The sequence below is a fragment of the Lepus europaeus genome, chromosome 8 (assembly GCF_033115175.1).
Source record: "Lepus europaeus isolate LE1 chromosome 8, mLepTim1.pri, whole genome shotgun sequence".
In the NCBI taxonomy this organism is placed as follows: Eukaryota; Metazoa; Chordata; class Mammalia; order Lagomorpha; family Leporidae; genus Lepus; species Lepus europaeus.
The window spans coordinates 71338576-71357208 of NC_084834.1; the positions used below are offsets into that span (position 1 = coordinate 71338576).

The window sequence follows — 18633 nt, forward strand, 5'->3', positions numbered from 1 at the left end:
GCAAGACAAAGAGCAGGCGCCATTTTGGACATACGTCATAAGCAGGGCGACCTCAGGTCTGCACCGGCCCTGAGCCTAGCAGAAAAACCTGACTCTGGGGGGAGGGGTGAAATAACTGGAGATTAGCATCTAACTTGGCAACCCAGTGGGAGACTGCAGGAGAATTGGAGCCCACACTGAGGGCAGCAGAGATTCCCTGTGTGGTCCTTGGGAAAGAGCTCCCAATCTCTGGCTCCTGTGGGTATATCATTTGCCTGCTAACTACCTCCAATTACATTCAGCTGTGCGGAATTACTTCCCTTTTGAATCAACAAAAGAAAGAGACATTTACCACACCTAACCTGGGAGTGTCATCTTGACACACCCTCAACCCTGAGGAACCAAACACAGCTCTCAGTCCACACCCATCTCAAGCCTCTAAGGCTCCACCAAAAGCAGACAGTCCACTTAATCTAGAGTCATAGTATAACAAGAAAAAAAAAAAAACACCACAGTGAAGAAACCAAATATCTCCAACATGCCATACAACAAACGCAAAAACCGAGGTAACAAGAACAAGGAAGACACTATGACGCCCCCAAATGAAAAAGACACCCCAACTCAAGATTATGTAGATGATGAGATAGAAGAAATGCAAGAAGCGGATCTCAAAATATTGATAAGAACATTAAGAAGTTCTCAAAAACAAATTCTTGAACTACAGAAATCCTTAAAGGACAAGATAGAAAATCTCTCTCGTGAAAGTGAAATATTAAGGAGGAATCAAAATGAAATGAAACAACTAGTGGAACAAGAAATGGTGATTGTGACGAGAAATCATAATGAAATGAAGAATTCAATAGATCAAATGACAAACACATTAGAGAGCCTTAAAAACAGAATGGGCGAAGCAGAAGAGAGAATATCAGACTTAGAAGACAGAGAACAGGAAAGGAAACAGGCAAACCAAAGAAAAGAAGAAGAAATTAGAAATCTAAAAAATATTGTCGGGAATCTACAGGATACTATTAAAAAACCCAACATTCGGGTTCTAGGAGTACCTGAAGGCATGGAGAGAGAGAAAGGATTAGAAGGCATTTTCAGTGAGATACTAGCAGAAAATTTCCCAGGTTTGGAGAAGGACAGAGGCATCTTAGTACAGGAAGCTTATAGAACCCCTAATAAACATGACCAAAAGAGATCCTCTCCACGACACGTCATAATCAAACTCACCACAGTGAAACATAAAGAAAAGATTCTAAAAGGTGCAAGAGAGAAATGTCAGATTACTCTTAGAGGATCTCCAATTAGACTCACAGCAGACTTCTCATCAGAAACCCTACAAGCTAGAAGGGAATGGCGAGACATAGCCCAGGTACTAAGAGAGAAAAACTGCCAGCCCAGAATATTATATCCTGCAAAGCTCTCATTTGTGAATGAAGGTGAAATTAAGACTTTTCATAGCAAACAGAAACTGAAAGAATTTGTTGCCACTCATCCTGCCCTGCAAAAGATGCTTAAAGATGTGTTACACACAGAAACACAGAAACATGGTCACCAATATGAAAGAAGGTAAAGGAAGGAAACCTCACAGCAAAAGATCACAGGAAGCTCAATTTCTCTTTGACATAGAATTAAACTCTGATGCACTGTTAGAGCAATGTGTTAAAGTAATCTATTATGTTCTCTTGATGTCTGTTAAATTCTAATTATTCAAAAACAGCTGAATTTTTATTAAGAGCTATGGGTTATTTAACTATGTGCTTATTTTCAAAGACTTGAATAATCACCTTGTAACAATGATCAAATTTGGTCTATGTTATGTCATGATTTTAAGGAATCTTAGTTCAACCAGATATTTTGGATTTTGATATTGGTCTATTATGCTATGTTATATGTGCGTACATATTGTATGTCCACATGGGGAAATTTTATTAAGAGTTTTATTTTAAATGGCTTTTAGATAAGATTGTCCATAAATTTAAGCTGCTAAAATCAATCAAAGATACATTTTAATTTGTGTGACCTGAATCTGTGTATCATATGTTTTAAACTTGTTGGTAGAAAGAAACTAAAAACATTTTATATGGTTGTGCTTCAGTTTACTGGTTAAACAAACTACACCATCTTAGATATTTAAGAGGTGTTTTCAAATACATGATTCTTAAAATTTCTAGAAGGCATTGGACCTTCTGGTAAATGTTTTATTAAGTTCTTATCTAAGGGTTGAAACGGTTTGCTAAGTATTCATGTAATATTGCTATTGTCAGCAGGTGATCTAGGACTTGCTCCCTCATTTCTCTATTCTAAGCCCAACTTGTTCTTTCATTTCTCTATTCTCTTCAAGGTAGGGAACTAATTCTATTATGAAGGAATCTGTAGGACGCACAATTTAATCTTTAGACCATATAAGAGATGGCTAACATTTTTCTGTAATAGCATAGCCAAAATAAGAGCTTAAATAATAATCTCATAGCTAGATTCACATCGCCATCAGCGAAGTATACAGTAAGTAGAAAAAAAAAAACCTCCCTTTCAGACCAAAGGGAAAGAAAGTTTTAAAGTGAGAATATAATTTTCCTCATGGGCATTGTCTACCTTAGAAAAACTACTACAGAACATGCCTGTGACTATAGACTTGTAGTTCAGGCCACCGAAGATTAGAGATGGGACATGGGCACTCCCTTGACTTGCATCCTCTGGTCTGCTTTAACAAAAACCAGGAGGAAAAGAAAGCTAGGCATCAGAAGCAATGGGTGGCAGGCCTATTAATGGCTGATCTGTACGGTGATCTGCCCTCAAGGAGACCCAACAGGCCAGTCCACTGCAGTGGCTTTCAATGTGGTAAGTCTGGGCTTCAGCAGAAGTCAGCTTGTGAAGAGCCCTGGCAGCTCTGCCATAGTTGGATCACTGGAAATGGACCTGCCCTGGAGTCGAAGGATGCCCAGGTCAGAGCCACAGATCTTATTGCTCCAAGCTGAAAAGCCCTTCACTCAGCCCAACTTCCAAAGTGACCACTGCAGCTGAGGGTATGGTCAAGTAGGGTCAGCAACATTGCAGGCAGAACTGTAAATTTCTTGTTAGAGATGCCACCTGCCTTTACCTGGCCAGCTCTCCTCCCAGGCCAGCCAAGTAATGAAAGTCAACAGAGTGCCTTCCCCTAGGAGGTCCACACCTCCCTTAGGATATACCCCATGTGAAGAGATAGATAGGTCTGGGCCTCTTAACTTACAAGGCCTAAAGCCCACCAGATTATTATCAAGCCCCTTCTGTCAGGTTCTATTTGCCTCTCAATCAGAAAACTTAATTGTAGCTTAGACAGCACCTTTCTTAGCTCCTCTAATAATGACTCTGTCCTTTGTTCTAGACCCTGTCTAGCATCCTTGGGCCTCATTCCTTTGTAATCATAACCTCTACTCTACCACCAATGGCTCTACTCCCAACCTGTGTGTACTGATGGTCCTCTTCCCCACTTAATGCTGTATAATTGTTCAAACCTGGTCAATGCCACTCTTAGGATCATTGGTTACTATCCTCACCCTGTCTTTTATGACCTTGTCTAAATATGATCAGAGTCGGCAAACTTGGAAGGCTTCCATAGCCTTGGCAACTCATGATGACAGCCTAGGGTGGTTACTGGTGCCATAAACTAGAGTGTCAATTTGTTGGGTCAACAACAGGAGCCACTGTGCGCTTGCTCCTGATGTGGGATCTCTGTCCTTAATGTACTGTACATTTTGATTTAATGCTATAACTAGTACTCCAACAGTATGTTTCACTTTGTGTTTCTATGTGGGTGCAAACTGTTGAAATCTTTACTTAATGTATACTAAATTGATCTTCTGTATATAAAGAGAATTGAAAATGAATCTTAATGTGAATGGAAGGGGAGAGGGAGCGGGAGAGGGGAGGGTTGCGGGTGGGAGGGAAATTATGGGAAGGGGAAGCCATTGTAATCCATAAGCTGTATACTGGAAATTTATATTCATTAAATAAAAGTTAAAAAAAAAAGAATGAAAATATTATTCAGCAGATATTAGAGCAAATATTAGGTACCATTTTGTGCACTGGAGGAATAATAAGAGATGAATAAAGTCCCTACTTTCATGGAGACAGTCAAGAAACATATATATGTCTATTTCAAGTAGTTATAAATGCTGAAATGAAAAATAAGGTAGAATGAGGAGAAAGAATGCTGATGGCTTCTTAGTGAAGCACTGTTCTGAGTGAGATGGAAAGTGACTAGAAAATGTGGATCAGAGTTTTCTATCATCTGATCTTTGTCTTAAAAGAATCATTCTGGTTACCATGTAGAATTAGAAAGACTAAAGATGAGGGAAGGATTTGCAGATTGGCAGATTTTGTAGGACCTCATAGACATGCTAAAGACTTTAGATTTAGTTGTGAATAAAACAGGAGACCATTAAAGTTTTTTTGAGAAAAGGAGATAAATGATTGATTTATATTTTAAAAGGCTCACTCATATTATGTGAGGATTAGACCAAGGATGGAAGAGAGGCCATTTGAAAGGTTGTTAACAATAATCTAGATGAGAAATAATAGTCACTTGGGCTAGCATGTAGTAGTACAGATGGTAAAAAATGATCACATTATAAGTACATTTTGAAGGTTAGAGACTACATGATACATTGGTAGAGAAAATGAGAAATATATATGCAAGTTTATTGCTTAAACAAACAGAATTGAGTTGGCATTTCTTGGAGATAAAGACTTAAAGAAGGGGCTGGGACAGAAACAGAGTGGGAATCAAGTGTTCTCCTTTGAAACTGATAGATTTGAGAAACCTATTAGGCATGTAAGTGTTTAATAGATGTTGGGGAAGCAGATTGATGAGTTTAGAGTTCAAGAAAGAGGTGAAAGCCATAAATTTAGGGTCATCAGTATACAGTTGAGACTTAAAACACAGGACCAAAGCAAATCACTTAGGGGATGAATGCAGGTAGGAAGAAGTTCACAGAACTAAGCCCAGGGGCAGAGGTCAAGATAAGGAAAATACCAAAGGATATGGGAAGCCCAGCTGCTGGAAGAGGAGGAGAACCAGAAGACATCTGTGTACTGAACGTTAGTGGAAAGGAGTTTTGAAGAGGAAGATGTGCTAGATGACGCTGATTGGTCAAAGCAGCTTCAGACTTAAAAGTTGGCTTTGATAAAAATAACAAGATAGAGATTATTACTGGTCTTGATATTACTCTTTTAGAGGAATGATGGAGACAGAAGTTTGATTGGAGAGAACAGACTGTGATGGATGTAAAAATTTTGTCTCCTTTAATCTATAGGATTGCTCTATTCCTTTCATGCCTTTGCATGTACATACTACGAAATGTACTTAAATATACAGATAAATGGGTTTTTGTCATCTGATCATACTCCTAACCAACACCCAAGTTAAGAACAAAGCATTACTAGTATCCAAAAGGTCCTTAGTATTTCCTCCTCAAATTCCTTTTTTAATGTGTGAAACAAGAGTATACTGTCATTTACATGGTATAATTCAGTGAAATAATATTTAACTATATACCAAATGATCTGACATCCATACATACGATTTTTATCCTTTCTTGACACTTTTCTTAACAAAAAGCTAGAAAGAATAGAGATGAAATGGAGATAGTAACTGCATACAGTAGAAAATTAAAACAAGAAAATGCATTGAATTAGCACAGTATAGTTATTTATATATCCTCTTATATAAAGCAAACCAAATATTTTTCTTTTTTTTTTTTTTGGACAGGCACAGTTAGACAGTGAGAGAGAGACAGAAAGGTCTTCCTTCCTTAGGTTCACCCCCCTCTAAAATGGCCGCTATGGCCAGCACACCGCACTGATCCGGAGCCAGGAGCTTCTTCCTGGTCTCCCATGTGGGTGCAGGGCCCAAGCACTTGGGCCATCCTCCACTGCCTTCCCGGGCCACAGCAGAGCGCTGGACTGGAACAGGAGCAACCGGGACAGAATCCAGCGCCCCAACTGGGACTAGAACCCCGGGGTGCCAGCGCCACTGGCAGAGGATTAGCCAAGTGAGCCGTGGCGCCGGCCTCAAATATGTTTTTCAAGGCAAAACCTTTTCATTATCAGATTTTCTTATCTCAACGATTAGTTCAAAAAAAAAATAGAAGAAACTTGGTTAAACGTTTATTATAACACAGTGGAATACTGCTCAGCCATAAAAATGAAATCCCATCTTATACCACAAAATGAATGCAATTGGATGCCATTGTGCTAGTGAAATAAGCCAGTCTCAAAAAAAAAAGACAAATAACATATATTTTCTGATTTATGGTAAATAATACATAGAATACCAAAAACAGTAATGCATATGTGAGTGAAATTGTCATCTTGAGATTTGATTATGGTTTATAACCCTTGTCTAATACTCTAAGGAACAGTGGTCTTTCTATGTACTACTTGTTGAATTCTTTGTTTAGTGGAGAATTAAGCTTGTGATTATAAACTACATTGAAATTATGTCATCCCAAAAAGAAATATAAAAAATTAAAAGAAAAATAAGTAAAGAGGAGAAAGTTGGGAAGGAGGGTGAGAAGTATCATTATGTTATTTACACTTTTATTTATGAAATGTGAAATCTGCTCCCTTTATACAAATAAATACATTTTTAAAAGTTTAGTATAACCCTCTTTATGGATAAGACTAAGGTACACCATACTGTGGATTCTAAATATCCCAGATACCATTCAAATAGTTAACTATTCAGACAGGCCTGACCCATGTATTGGCTATTCTTATAAACTTTCCCATCTTTTTTCTTATTGCATAATTTCAATTTTCCAATTGCTGTGATTTGAATGATCCCTCCAAATTCATGTTGAAATTTAATTACTATTCTAACAGAATTAATAAGTGGCACCTCTAGGAGGTGATTCAGTCATGAGAGACCCACCCTCACAAATGGAGTAAGACCAGGAGTAGGTGAGTTACTGCAGTAACATAGTGGTGATAAAAGGAGGAACGCGAACAGCAAAAGTCCACAGGGCTGAGGCAGGCACCGTCTGTCCTGCACATGCTCACTTGTCCTTCTGTTATGTTGTGATGCAACACAGGGCCCTCATCAGATATGGCCATTCAATCTAGGCTATCCTCAGCCTTTAATGTCCTGGCCTTAGTTAACCTGCACTACTCTGGCTGCTCAAACATTCCTTTCTCTACTCATTCTCTTGCTATACCAGAGCTTAACTTCCTCTGGGCAAAACGCCACTCTTTTAGTCCAACCTCAGGTGCAAAATAAGAGAGGAAATAAGATGGAGTATTACCCCCAAGAGCCTTCTACCTTCAGACACCACTGTTTTGAGGTGTGCCTATGCAAGCCCTTGAAATGAATACCAGCACCAAATCTTGCTACTCAGAGGAATGATAAAAATTCAAGAGCTTTGCCTTCTCCTCATAGGAGTACTGCCCACAAGAAATGCAGTCTGGAAGTCCCAAAGTCCTATTCCAGCAATTAACAGATCCTATCAAGCCCACGTGGGATGTTGTCCTATACATCTTAGCTGGTTGCACAGTTTGAGGAACTCCATTCTCTCCAAATAAGACTTGGTCTTACAAATTCCAACCCTACCAAAAAGGTAGCCTCTTCCAGTCAAAGTGGTTTGCTCTACATGTGGGACTAAACCTATAAGAATTGCAGGTTGAGGTCTCAGACCAACCTGACCCACAAATTATTCCTATTATCTAATCAAATAATTTTCAGTGCTGGCTACACATTAGATTGACATGAGAGCCTTTTAAAAACAACTGGGATGGGCATGTTGGTGCAGCAGGCTAAGCCACCATTTGCAAAGTCCACATTCCATATTAGAGCACTGGTTCAAATGCTGGCTACTCTGTTTCCAGTACAGCTCCCTGCATAAGCTTCTGGGAAGAGCAAATGATTATTCAAGTTCTAAAGTACCTGCTACCCACATGGGAAACCCAGATGGAATTACTAGCTCCTGGTTTCAACCTGGCTCAACAGTGGCTGTCACAGCCATTTGGGCAGCAAATAGCAGATGTAAGATCTATCTCCCATCTCTCCATCTTTCAAATAATTAAATCTTCAGAAAAAAAAAAAAAACAGTTCACATAACTGATGCCAGATGTCAGGGCTCTATTCCAAGAAGATCTACTTATTACAGGTCTGAAATGGGCCAGAGTATTGCTGTTTACTGAAAGCCCCCAGATGATCCTGATGACTGCCTAACCACATCCTATTCCTCCCACCCAGGTTAGTGCCCAGTAAGTCTAGATCTGTGATTTCCCTGTGGAGTCTACAATTTCTATGCTGGAGCCCTCCTCCCCAAACTCCTGTAGCCTCTGTGTTTACTCCTTGAAACTGTCAAAGCCCCTCCCTCAGAGGAAGTGCAAAAGATTGAGAAACACTGCCCTGCATCCTCAACCCTCCCCTGTCATGCCACATGCTTTCACCATGTGTGATATGACTTTTTTTCACCAGTGAAAAGCCATACCAGCACTTTCACTGCCCTTTGTCTCCTTCCTAAACTGTCAGGTTATAACCACAGAGCCTACCATCTGATCAGTGTAGAAATTGTGGCCATTACATCTGGGTTCCTATTCCCTTCAGAAATTACAATTAAAGAGCAACTAGCAAATGAACAGTTTCTCCAGCCCTTAGTAAATTTAGAAACTCTGAACTGCTAACTACCCTAAACTTATGCTTTTGTAATACCACTGCTACTTCATGTTATACATTACTGTCTCCCCTATCCACTGAACTGTAAGCACTCAAAAACCAGAAAGTACCTTGTACTTAGTTGCTAGGTACTCACAGAAATGTTTGATTTATTTGATTAGTCATTAATCACCAGGTGGAAAAGGAGAAGAGAATCCATTTCTGTGGTGGTAATGGGAAAGACCCAGTAGTGGTTTCATTGCTGGAGCCAACATTTAACATGGATAATTGGAACCCTGAACAGAGAAAACAGCAAAACTTACAACCTTATATTATTTAAACACATCTTTCTTCTTACAAAGACATCTAAACATTTGCCATCTCTTTATATTCCATTTCTGCTTTTTTTTTTTTGACCTCCCAAGTAGCAGCAACCTTATGATTCCAAATTGCTCCATTCTATCTACTTTGCCATTACTATTTTCCAGCTCAGCAGCAGCCTAGTTGTTATGCCCCTCCTTACAATAACAGTAGGAACTCTTTCCAGCTCTGCAGCATACTTTAAGAGAGATTAGTTAAATGTATAATAAGTCCTTCCTTACTGACTTTGACTTCCACAGTGTTTTTGAAAGTACTGAAATCTGAGACTACTTATCCACAAGGCCTTTTTGTAATGTTATGATTATCTTAGAATTCCAGCTTGCATAGTAATTGTACTGCTGCCTGTGTGAGATGAAGCCAAGAAATCTCAGTAATCGTATGGTATCAAGGACTGTGCTGCCGGCATATGACTCAGGGTGGATGAATGTAGTGCCTCCATTCTTGAGGAGTACGCAGTAAAAAATGAAGACCAATCCACCAAGCACACCTGATACCTTTTGAAAACCAGGGGCACTCTCTGTCAGCAACATTAATCATTATTCAGAATTTCTATCTGATAGCTCTAAAAGAGTATAGGATTTGATATAGAAACAGTCATTTGAATCCCAAGACACTACAAAAGATGATGTAGAAGATAATGGGGTCAGCAGCATTGAAACCTACTTGTGACTTAATTTGAAGTTTGCTAACATCCCAGCACAGCAATATCCAACTATTAACCGATACCTTTATCCTTTCAGCTTAAAACAATATTTTTCAAAATATTGTCTACAGACTATCTGCGTACACCCTTATAGGGGTGTTGATTAAGAGCACACGTTTCTGAGCCCCAGATCAATAAAGCATGATCTCTGGAAATGAGGCCTTGAACTTATTTGATTAAGCCATTCAGCTAATTTTTTGATTGCTAAAATTTAGACTGCTACCTTGTGAGTTCACTGTTATGCTTTTAAAAATACCAAGAAACAATGGCCCTGGAAGCAGGAAGACATCATTTTTCACAAAGGATCTGACATCAGGTTTTGATAGAGTAATTAGTAAGAACTGGAGGATGCCAGTACCCAAGAAGGAGGAATGAAACAATCCCAAGGGAACAGAGTAGAAGTAGAAAAGCCAAAGAAAAACTCATTTACTTTGTAATTTCGTTCCAGGTTATATGGTCATTTCTCATTGTTTAGTTCAGTCCAGCAAACATATACAAGTACTTCAAAATATTTGTGGGAAAATTGAATTACATATATTTGGGTGCAGAAAAAAAATTTGAAATCTATGAAATCTTTTTTTATAATATGATTTTCCCCCAAAGAAACTTTTTATTTAATGAGTACAAATTTCATAAGTACAACTTTAGGAATATAGTGATTGTTCCCACCATACCAACCCTCCCACCCCACCTCCTCCTCCACCACCTCCCATTCCCAGTCCCATTCTCCATTAAGATTCATTTTCAATTAACATTATACACAAAAGAACAACTCTATACTAAGATTTCAACAATTTGCATGCACACACACACATACACATAAACTGATAACAAGATTTTTAGTTAACTCTCATATTACGACTCATTGAGGACAGAGGTCCTGAATGGGGAGTAAGTGCACAGTGACTCCTGTTGTTAATCTAACAATTAACGCTCTTATCTATAATGTCAGTGATCACCCGAGGCTCTTGACATGAGCTGCCTAGGTTATGGAAGCCTTTTGAATCCATAATCTCTGTCAGTATATAGACAAGGCCATAAGCAAAGTAGAAGTTCTTGCCTCCCTCAAAGAAAAGTACATCCTTCTTTGATGGCCCCTTCTTTCCACTAGGGTCTCACTTACATAGATCTTTAATGTAGGACTTTTTTTTTTTTAACCACAAGGTCTTGGCTGTTCATGCCTGAAATGCTCTCATGGGCTTTTCAGCCAGACCTGAATGCCTTAAGGACTGATTCTGAGGTCAGAGTGCTATTTAGAGTGATTGTCATTCTATGAGTTTGCTATGTGGACTGCTTGCCGTGTTGGAGCATTCTCTCCTTTTTAATTCTACCTATTATTACCAGACACTTGATCTTATTTATGATCCCTTTAAATCTTCATCCTATCTATATGATCAATTTAACACTTAATACAATCACTTTAACACTTGATGGCATTTTTTTCCACCCAGCTTAATGGGATTTAGGGTCCCATGGAAAATTTAAAAACTACCTGTAGAGGTAAATCTGTAGGAATGTATGCAGAACTATACAGTTTTACGGTTACAAACGTCCTCCTCCATCCCTTATTTCAACTCTTATTTTTTACTGAGATCTATTTTCAATTGACTTTATACACATATGATTAATTATGTTAAGTAAAGAGTTCAACCAATAGTATTAAGAAGAAGAAAAAAGAAATCTGTTCTTCAACAGTCAAGACAAGGGTCGTTCAAGTCATTGCTTTCTGGAGTGCCAATTTTACTTCTACAGATTTCCTTTTAGGTGCTCTATTATCACAGATCAGGGAGAATATACAGTATTTGTCCTTTGGGACTTGCTTACTTCACTAAGTATGATACTTTCCAGATTCATCCGTTTTGTTGCAAATGACTAGGTTTCTTTTTTTTTTTTTTTTACTGCCATGTAGTATTCCACAGAGTACTTATCCAGTCTTTATCTAGTCCTCAGGTGACAGGAATTTAGGTTGATTCCATGTCTTAGCTATTGTGAATTGAACTGCAATACACATGAAGTGCAGATAACTCTTTTATTTGATTTCATTTCCCATGAGTTGTGTGGCTGGGTCATGTAGCAGGACTATATTCAGATTCCTAAGGTGTCTCCAAACTATCTTCCATAGTGGTGTTACCAGTCTACAATCCCACCAACAGTGGATTAGGGTACATTTTTCCATACAACATTACCATCTTTTGTTGTTTGTTGGTTTCTGTAGGAATGCCATTCTAAATGGGGTGAGGTGACCTCATTGTGGTTTTGATTTGCATTTCCCTGATGGCTAGTGATCCTGAGCATTTTTTCATGTGTCTGTTGGCCATTTGGATTTCCTCTTTTGAAAAGTGTCTATTTAACTCTTTTGGCCATTTTTTAAGTGGGTTGTTTGTTTTATTATTGTGGAGTTTCTTGATCTCTTTATATATTCTGGTTTTAATCCTTTTTAAGTTGCATAGTTTGCAAATAATTTCTCCCGTTCTATCATTTGCCTCTTCACTTTCCTGAGTATTTCTTTTGCACTACAGAAACTTCTCAATTTGATGTAATCCCATTTGTTAATTTTGGCTTTTATTTTCTATGCCTCTGGGGACTTTTCTGAGACTCTTTGCCTGTGCCAATGTCTTCAGTGTATCACATAGATTTTGCAAATGTTGAACCATCCCTGCATACCTGGGATAAATCCCACTTGGTGCAGGTGAATGATCTTTCTGATGTGTTGTTGATTTAATTGGCCAGAATTTTGTCGAGGATTTTTGCATCTATGTTCATCAGGGATATTGGTCTGTAGTTCTCTTCCTCTTTTTTGTCTTTGCTAGGTTTAGGAATTAAGGTGATGCTGGCTTCATAGAAAGAATTTTGGAGGAGTCCCTCCCTTTCTGTAGTTTTGACTAACTTGAGAAAAATTGGAGTTAGTTCTTCTTTAAATGACTGGTAGAATTCAGCAGTAAAATCATCTGGTCCTGGGCTTTTCTTTTTTGGAAGGGTCTTTATTATTGATTCAATTTCCATCTTGGTAATGGGTCTGTTTAAGTTTTCTGTGTCTTCCTTGCTCAGTTTAAATACTTTGCATGTGTCCAGCAATCTATCCATTTCTTTTAGGTTTCCCAGTTCATTGGGATACAATTCTTAGTAATTTCTGATGATTCTTTTTATTGCTGTGTTATCTATTGTTATATTTCCTTTTTGATCTCTAATTTTATTGATTTGGGTCTTCTCTCTCCATTTTGTGGTTAGTTGGGTCAATAGTGTGTCAGTCTTCTTTGTTTTTTCAAAAAGCCAGCTCTTCTTTTTGCCTATCTTTTCTATTTTATTTTTGCTTTCAATTTTGATGATTTCTTCTTGAATTTTAATTATTTCTTTCCTCCTACTAGTTTTGGGTTTGGTTTGCTGCCATTTTTCTAGATCCTTGAGATACATTGATAGCTCATTTATTTGGTGCCTTTCCAATTTCTTGATGTTGGCACCAATTTCTATAAACTTTCTTTTTAACACTGCTTTTGCTGTATCCCATAAGTTTTGATAAGTTGTACTGTTGCCTTCATTTGTTTCCAGAAAGTTTTTGATTTCTTTTATGACCCACTCTTCCTTCAAGAGCATGTTATTCAGTCTCTTTGTGTTTGCATATATTCTAGAGATTCCTGAGTTGCTGATTTCCAGCTTCATTGCATTGAGGCCCAAGAAGATACATGGCATTATTTCAATTTTTTTGCATTTGCTGAGACTTGCCTTATGGCATAGTATGTGGTCAATCCAAGAGAAAGTTCCATGCACTGGTGAGAAAAATTTATATTCTGTGGCTTTAGGGTAGCAGGCTCTGTAGATATCTGTTAGGTCCATTTGATCTATAGAGTTGATTAACTCTGTTGTTTCCTTGTTTATTTTCTGTATGGTTGATCTGTCCATTGCTGAAAGTGGGGTAGTGAAGTCTCCCATTACTACTGTATGAGTGTGTATCTCCTTTTAAGTCCATTAACATTTCTTTTAGATAGCCAAGTGGCCTTTAATTAGGTGCATATACATTTATAATTGTCACATCTTCCTGTTGAATTGATCCTTTAATCATTATATAGTGTCTCTTTTAATAGTTTCTGTGTTAAAATCTATTTTTCCTGATATTATGATGGCTACACCAGCTCTTTTTTGGTTTCTGTTAGCATAGAATATCTTTCTCCATCCTTTCACTTTCAGTCTGCTTGCATCTTTGCAGCTGCAGGTCTGGGTGAGGAGGGCAAGGAGGGAGGTGGGCAAGGGGGGTGCCCAGCCTCTCTGTTTATTCCTCTAAACCTTCTCTTTCTTCCCCTGCATGGAACTTTAAAAGCAGTTCACCAAGCTCTCGCTTGTGCTGTTATTTGCAGCTCCATGGAGCCACAATCTCCAATTTCACCTGGTCCACTGGGGGCTGCAGCCAACATCCCTGGTCTGAGCCTCTGCCGCTTCCCTTTCTTATTTGTTTTTTTTTTTTTTAAATTTTTATTTAATGAATATAAATTTCCAGTGTAAAGCTTATGGATTACAATGGCTTCCCCCCCCCCCATAACTTCCCTCCCACACGCAACCCTCCCCTCTCCCGCTCCCTCTCCCCTTCCATTTGCATCAAGATTCATTTGCAATTCTCTTTATATACAGAAGATCAATTTAGTATAAAGATTTCAACAGTTTGCACCCACATAGAAACACAAAGTGAAACATACTGTTTGAGTACTAGTTATAGCATTAAATCACAATGGACAGCACATTAAGGACAGAGATCCCACATGAGGAGCAAGTGCACAGTGGCTCCTGTTGTTGACCCAACAAATTGACACTCTAGTTTATGGCGCAGTAACCATCCTAGGCTGTCGTCATGAGTTGCCAAGGTTATGGAAGCCTTCCAAGTTTGCCGACTCTGATCATATTTAGACAAGGTCATAAAAGACAGAGTGAGGATAGTAACCAATGATCCTAAGAGTGGCATTTACCAGGTTTGAACAATTATACAGCAGTAAGTGGGGAAGAGGACCATCAGTACACACATGTTGGGAGTAGAGCCATTGGTGGTAGAGTAGAGGTTATGATTACAAAGGAATGAGGCCCAAGTGCACTAGACAGGGCCTAGAACAAAGGACAGAGTCATTATTAGAGGAGCTAAGAAAGGTGCTGTCTAAGCTACAATGAAGTTTTCTGATTGAGAGGCAAATAGAACCTGATAGAAGGGGCTTGATAATAATCTGGTGGGCTTTAGGCCTTGTAAATTCAGAGGCCCAGACCTATCTATCTCTTCACATGGGGTATATCCTAAGGGAGGTGTGAACCTCCTAGGGGAAGGCACTCTGTTGACTTTCATTACTTGGCTGGCCTGGGAGGAGAGCTGTCCAGGTAAAGGCAGGTGGCATCTCTAACAAGAAATTTACAGTTCTGCCTGCAATGTTGCTGACCCTACTTGACCATCCCCTCAGCTGCAGTGGTCACTTTGGAAGTTGGGCTGAGTGAAGGGCTTTTCAGCTTAGAGCCAATAAGATCTGTGGCTCTGACCTGGGCATCCTTCGACTCCAGGGCAGGTCCATTTCCAGTGATCCAACTCTTGGCAGAGCTGCCAGGGCTCTTCACAAGCTGACTTCTGCTGAAGCCCAGGCTTACCACATTGAAAGCCACTGCAGTGGACTGGCCTGTTGGGTCTCCTTGAGGGCAGATCACTGCACAGATCAGCCATTAATAGGCCTGCCATTTGCTCTTTTGACATGGACTTGCCCAATCTTTTGGTCTCAAGGGTTTTTTGTTGAGAATTTCCCATGGCTCTATCTCTGCTGTGTATCTTCTCTCCTTTTTAACTATCTATTTTGCCATGTGTGACTCAGATCATCTTGTTGCTCTACCACCATCTTGGGACCCCTATATTATGCTTTCTCTGTGAACTTTTTTGAAGCCCCTCATATATTCATCCCCTCTTCCATGAGCCACACACTAGCGTTAAAAAGAAATAGGACAGAATGAGTGTCCTTGAGGAGTTTGCCGTTTGGTAGAGGATGTTCTTAAATGGGTTATATACCATAAGGCCAAAGATAGAGGTGTGCACAAGAAACATTCGTGGCTGAAAAGCAGGAACCCTTATGGGGACTTACCTCTTAGAGGAGAAAGTGCCTAAGCAGGAAAACAAATCGAAGTTAGGTTTGGGGTTATGTGGGAAGGGGGAAAGAAGTGTGACTACTGAGACACTAGAAGGGAGCCAGGAATTGGTGGGAAGCGGAGCATGTTGCCAACAGGGGGTGACCTGCTCAAACAAAGCTCTGACTCATAAAGCAGGGTGCCATATCGGGGTTGACCAGAATTCAGGACTGCTCCATCATGAAGTACCAGGGATGGAGAAAGTTCATCACTGAGCCTGGAGAGGTGTGGGCGAGGGCAGGGGGAGATGTTTATATGTCGATAGCGTTCATAAACTCTTACTGTGGCAGGCAGCTGGAAGGCTTCCTGGATCAGTCCTTCAAGTTCATTCTAAATTTATAGTCCCAAAATATTAATTGTGGTAGCTCCAAAAAAAAGTGCTACAACTGGTTTCTGGGCCCTCTTTGGGACACTGCACATGGAACTGCAAAAACTAATAAGTTGGCTATAATACCAAATTTTTTCAAATAGATTTCAGTTGGTTTTGACTATTACTGGAAGGATTTACAAAACATTAACAAAGGGAGATTGTAAATAGAAGTGGGAAAAGTTTACCTCTCACTCTATACCCTTTTATACTGAATTTGAATTCCTTATCATGCATGTTTCTTGCCTTTAAACAAAATAAAAGAACTAAAAAGACACATTTAATCCACAGCATAAAGAAGTTGTCAACATGAGTGTTTCAATGTATATTAATCTAAATTAAGTGTTTAGTCATCCAACAGAGATGGAAAGAATAACATTAAAATAGCTATCTGTCACAGTCTGAAAATACAGAATTGCACAGCTCTTTTGTACATCCTCTATTAATGTGGTCTTTTTCTTTCTAGTTTGCAGCTCATCTTGTGAAGATGAAATATCCAAGAATCTGTATTCTAGATGGTGGCATTAATAAGATCAAGCCAACAGGCCTGCTCACCGTCCCATCTCCTCAAATATGAAGAGCCAGGAGTATAACCATCAAAAGGACAAGGAGGCATGAGCACCCTGCAGCACAGCGCTTCCTAGCTATGCCAATTAAGACAGAACTAGACACCCAGAGTGTTGAATTTCCGTAAAGCAAAACTTTAAGTCTTATGACCCAAACATTCAACTATCCCAGCAAGAAACTTGACTGTACATGTATTGCTAAAAGAATTTTTCTTAACAGTGAAATCAGATCATGCATTTTTAGCACACTGCCCATAAAGCCAGAGGAATTCAGCTGACACGGCAGATTTAGCATTATCAAGAAATCCCAGTTCTGTGGAACTGAATAGCAATCCTAAAATGTATCATTTAGAAATATAGACTGAATGCGGGCCAAAGTCATCTTTTCATAACAAAAAGTAAAAAGCTATTTACAATCCGTCACTTATAAATAAATCTAAATGTGGTTCCAGCTGTGTGTGTGTGTATGTGTGTATGTTCAGAGGAAGTAGTTTAACCCATTGTATAAAAGAGTAATAGTTTACTCCCAGAAAAATAAAATTCAGAAGCCATTCATATTAGATAGAATATTTGTTCAGCTCCTATAGCAGAGAAACCAAAAACAGTGACTTAAGCAAGTATACTGGTTTATCATATAAAATTCTACATAGTCATTCCAGGACAAATAGACTGCATGGGTCATCATTAAGAAAGGAGGTGTCTTTTCTAATCACTTTACCACCCACACTACATGGCCCATGTCTCATGGATGAAAATGGCTGCTCAGCTCCTACCATCACATCTGCAATCCAGAAAAAAGGAATGAAGGAAGGAGAGAGGATCTGAGGGAAAGGAAGGAAAGAAATAGGAAGGATGAAGAAAGGAGGGAAAAGGAGGCATGCTAACATCCTATAAGGGCATTAGTCAGAAGTTGCACAAATTTTTTCTGCTTGCTTAATTATGGGTCAGAACTTAGACACATGGCCACACAGTACAGATGGAAGAAAAACAGAATATAGTATTTGGTTGGTACAATATCCTTGGCTAAAAACTATTACTTTGTAGGGAGATGAAAACTTACTGAGGGGCAGTTGATGGTCTCTACCTCTGCCACATTATTTTAAAAATTAGCTACTGTACTTCATTGACTCTAAGACATATCACAATTCTTTATACCATGAAGGAAAAATTGCAGCCAATAAATGACATGCCATAAATTACAAAATGTGCTCCCATTTCAGAAACCTGAAAAACAAGCATCTTCCATATCTTTTGACTACCTGCAATTTTGTTTTAACTAAAAAGTGTTCATTAACTGGTAATGTATATTCTTCAGTGTTAAGACTGCCTAGGCAGGCCATTTCAGTAGCAGCGTTAACTTTCTGGAACAAAGTTTTATTATCGTTGTTGTTTGTTTTGTGTTCTTTGTATCTACTTTTCTTATTGAAGAAGATTTTACATCCCATTAAATGCAACTTTTGCAGTGAGATTTCTGTCTTTTGCTACCATAAACAAGCCACTACATTGAAGATGCCCAATTAATGTAAAATGAAATTGAGTCTCTAGGGAGGTTAGAATCTATATAAATGGAGTAAAAAACAGCCCATGGTAATTTTTTCAATTGCCTCATTTATCTGGTAGCTGATGATATTTGAATAAACTGAATTATCAATTCAATGAATAAAGAAAAGATTCTAAATTTATATCAAGTTCTAAAACTTGATAACTCAAAAAATTGGAACCCATAATTCCCAAAAAGATAATCTAAGTTATTCGTACCCTTTCCAGAGCATAGAAATACTAGATTCAGAAAAAATATTTGAAGTGCCTAATACTTAACCAAGATTGAAAGACAGAAATTCCTTTATGTCAGAAATGAAGG

At 38.8% G+C, this 18633-nt stretch overlaps 1 protein-coding gene across 2 annotated transcripts in view; it reads left to right on the forward strand.

Annotated features, from left to right (window-relative positions):
• Positions 1-18397, forward strand: part of TBCK (TBC1 domain containing kinase) — a 259648-nt gene extending 241251 nt beyond the window's left edge. For both annotated transcript variants that reach the window (XM_062199774.1, XM_062199773.1), the window contains exon 26: positions 16673-18397. In XM_062199774.1, the coding sequence (XP_062055758.1) occupies positions 16673-16783 (111 nt within the window). In that variant the 3' untranslated portion in view covers positions 16784-18397. The remainder of the gene's footprint in view (positions 1-16672) is intronic.
• The last annotated feature ends 236 nt before the right edge of the window (positions 18398-18633 follow it).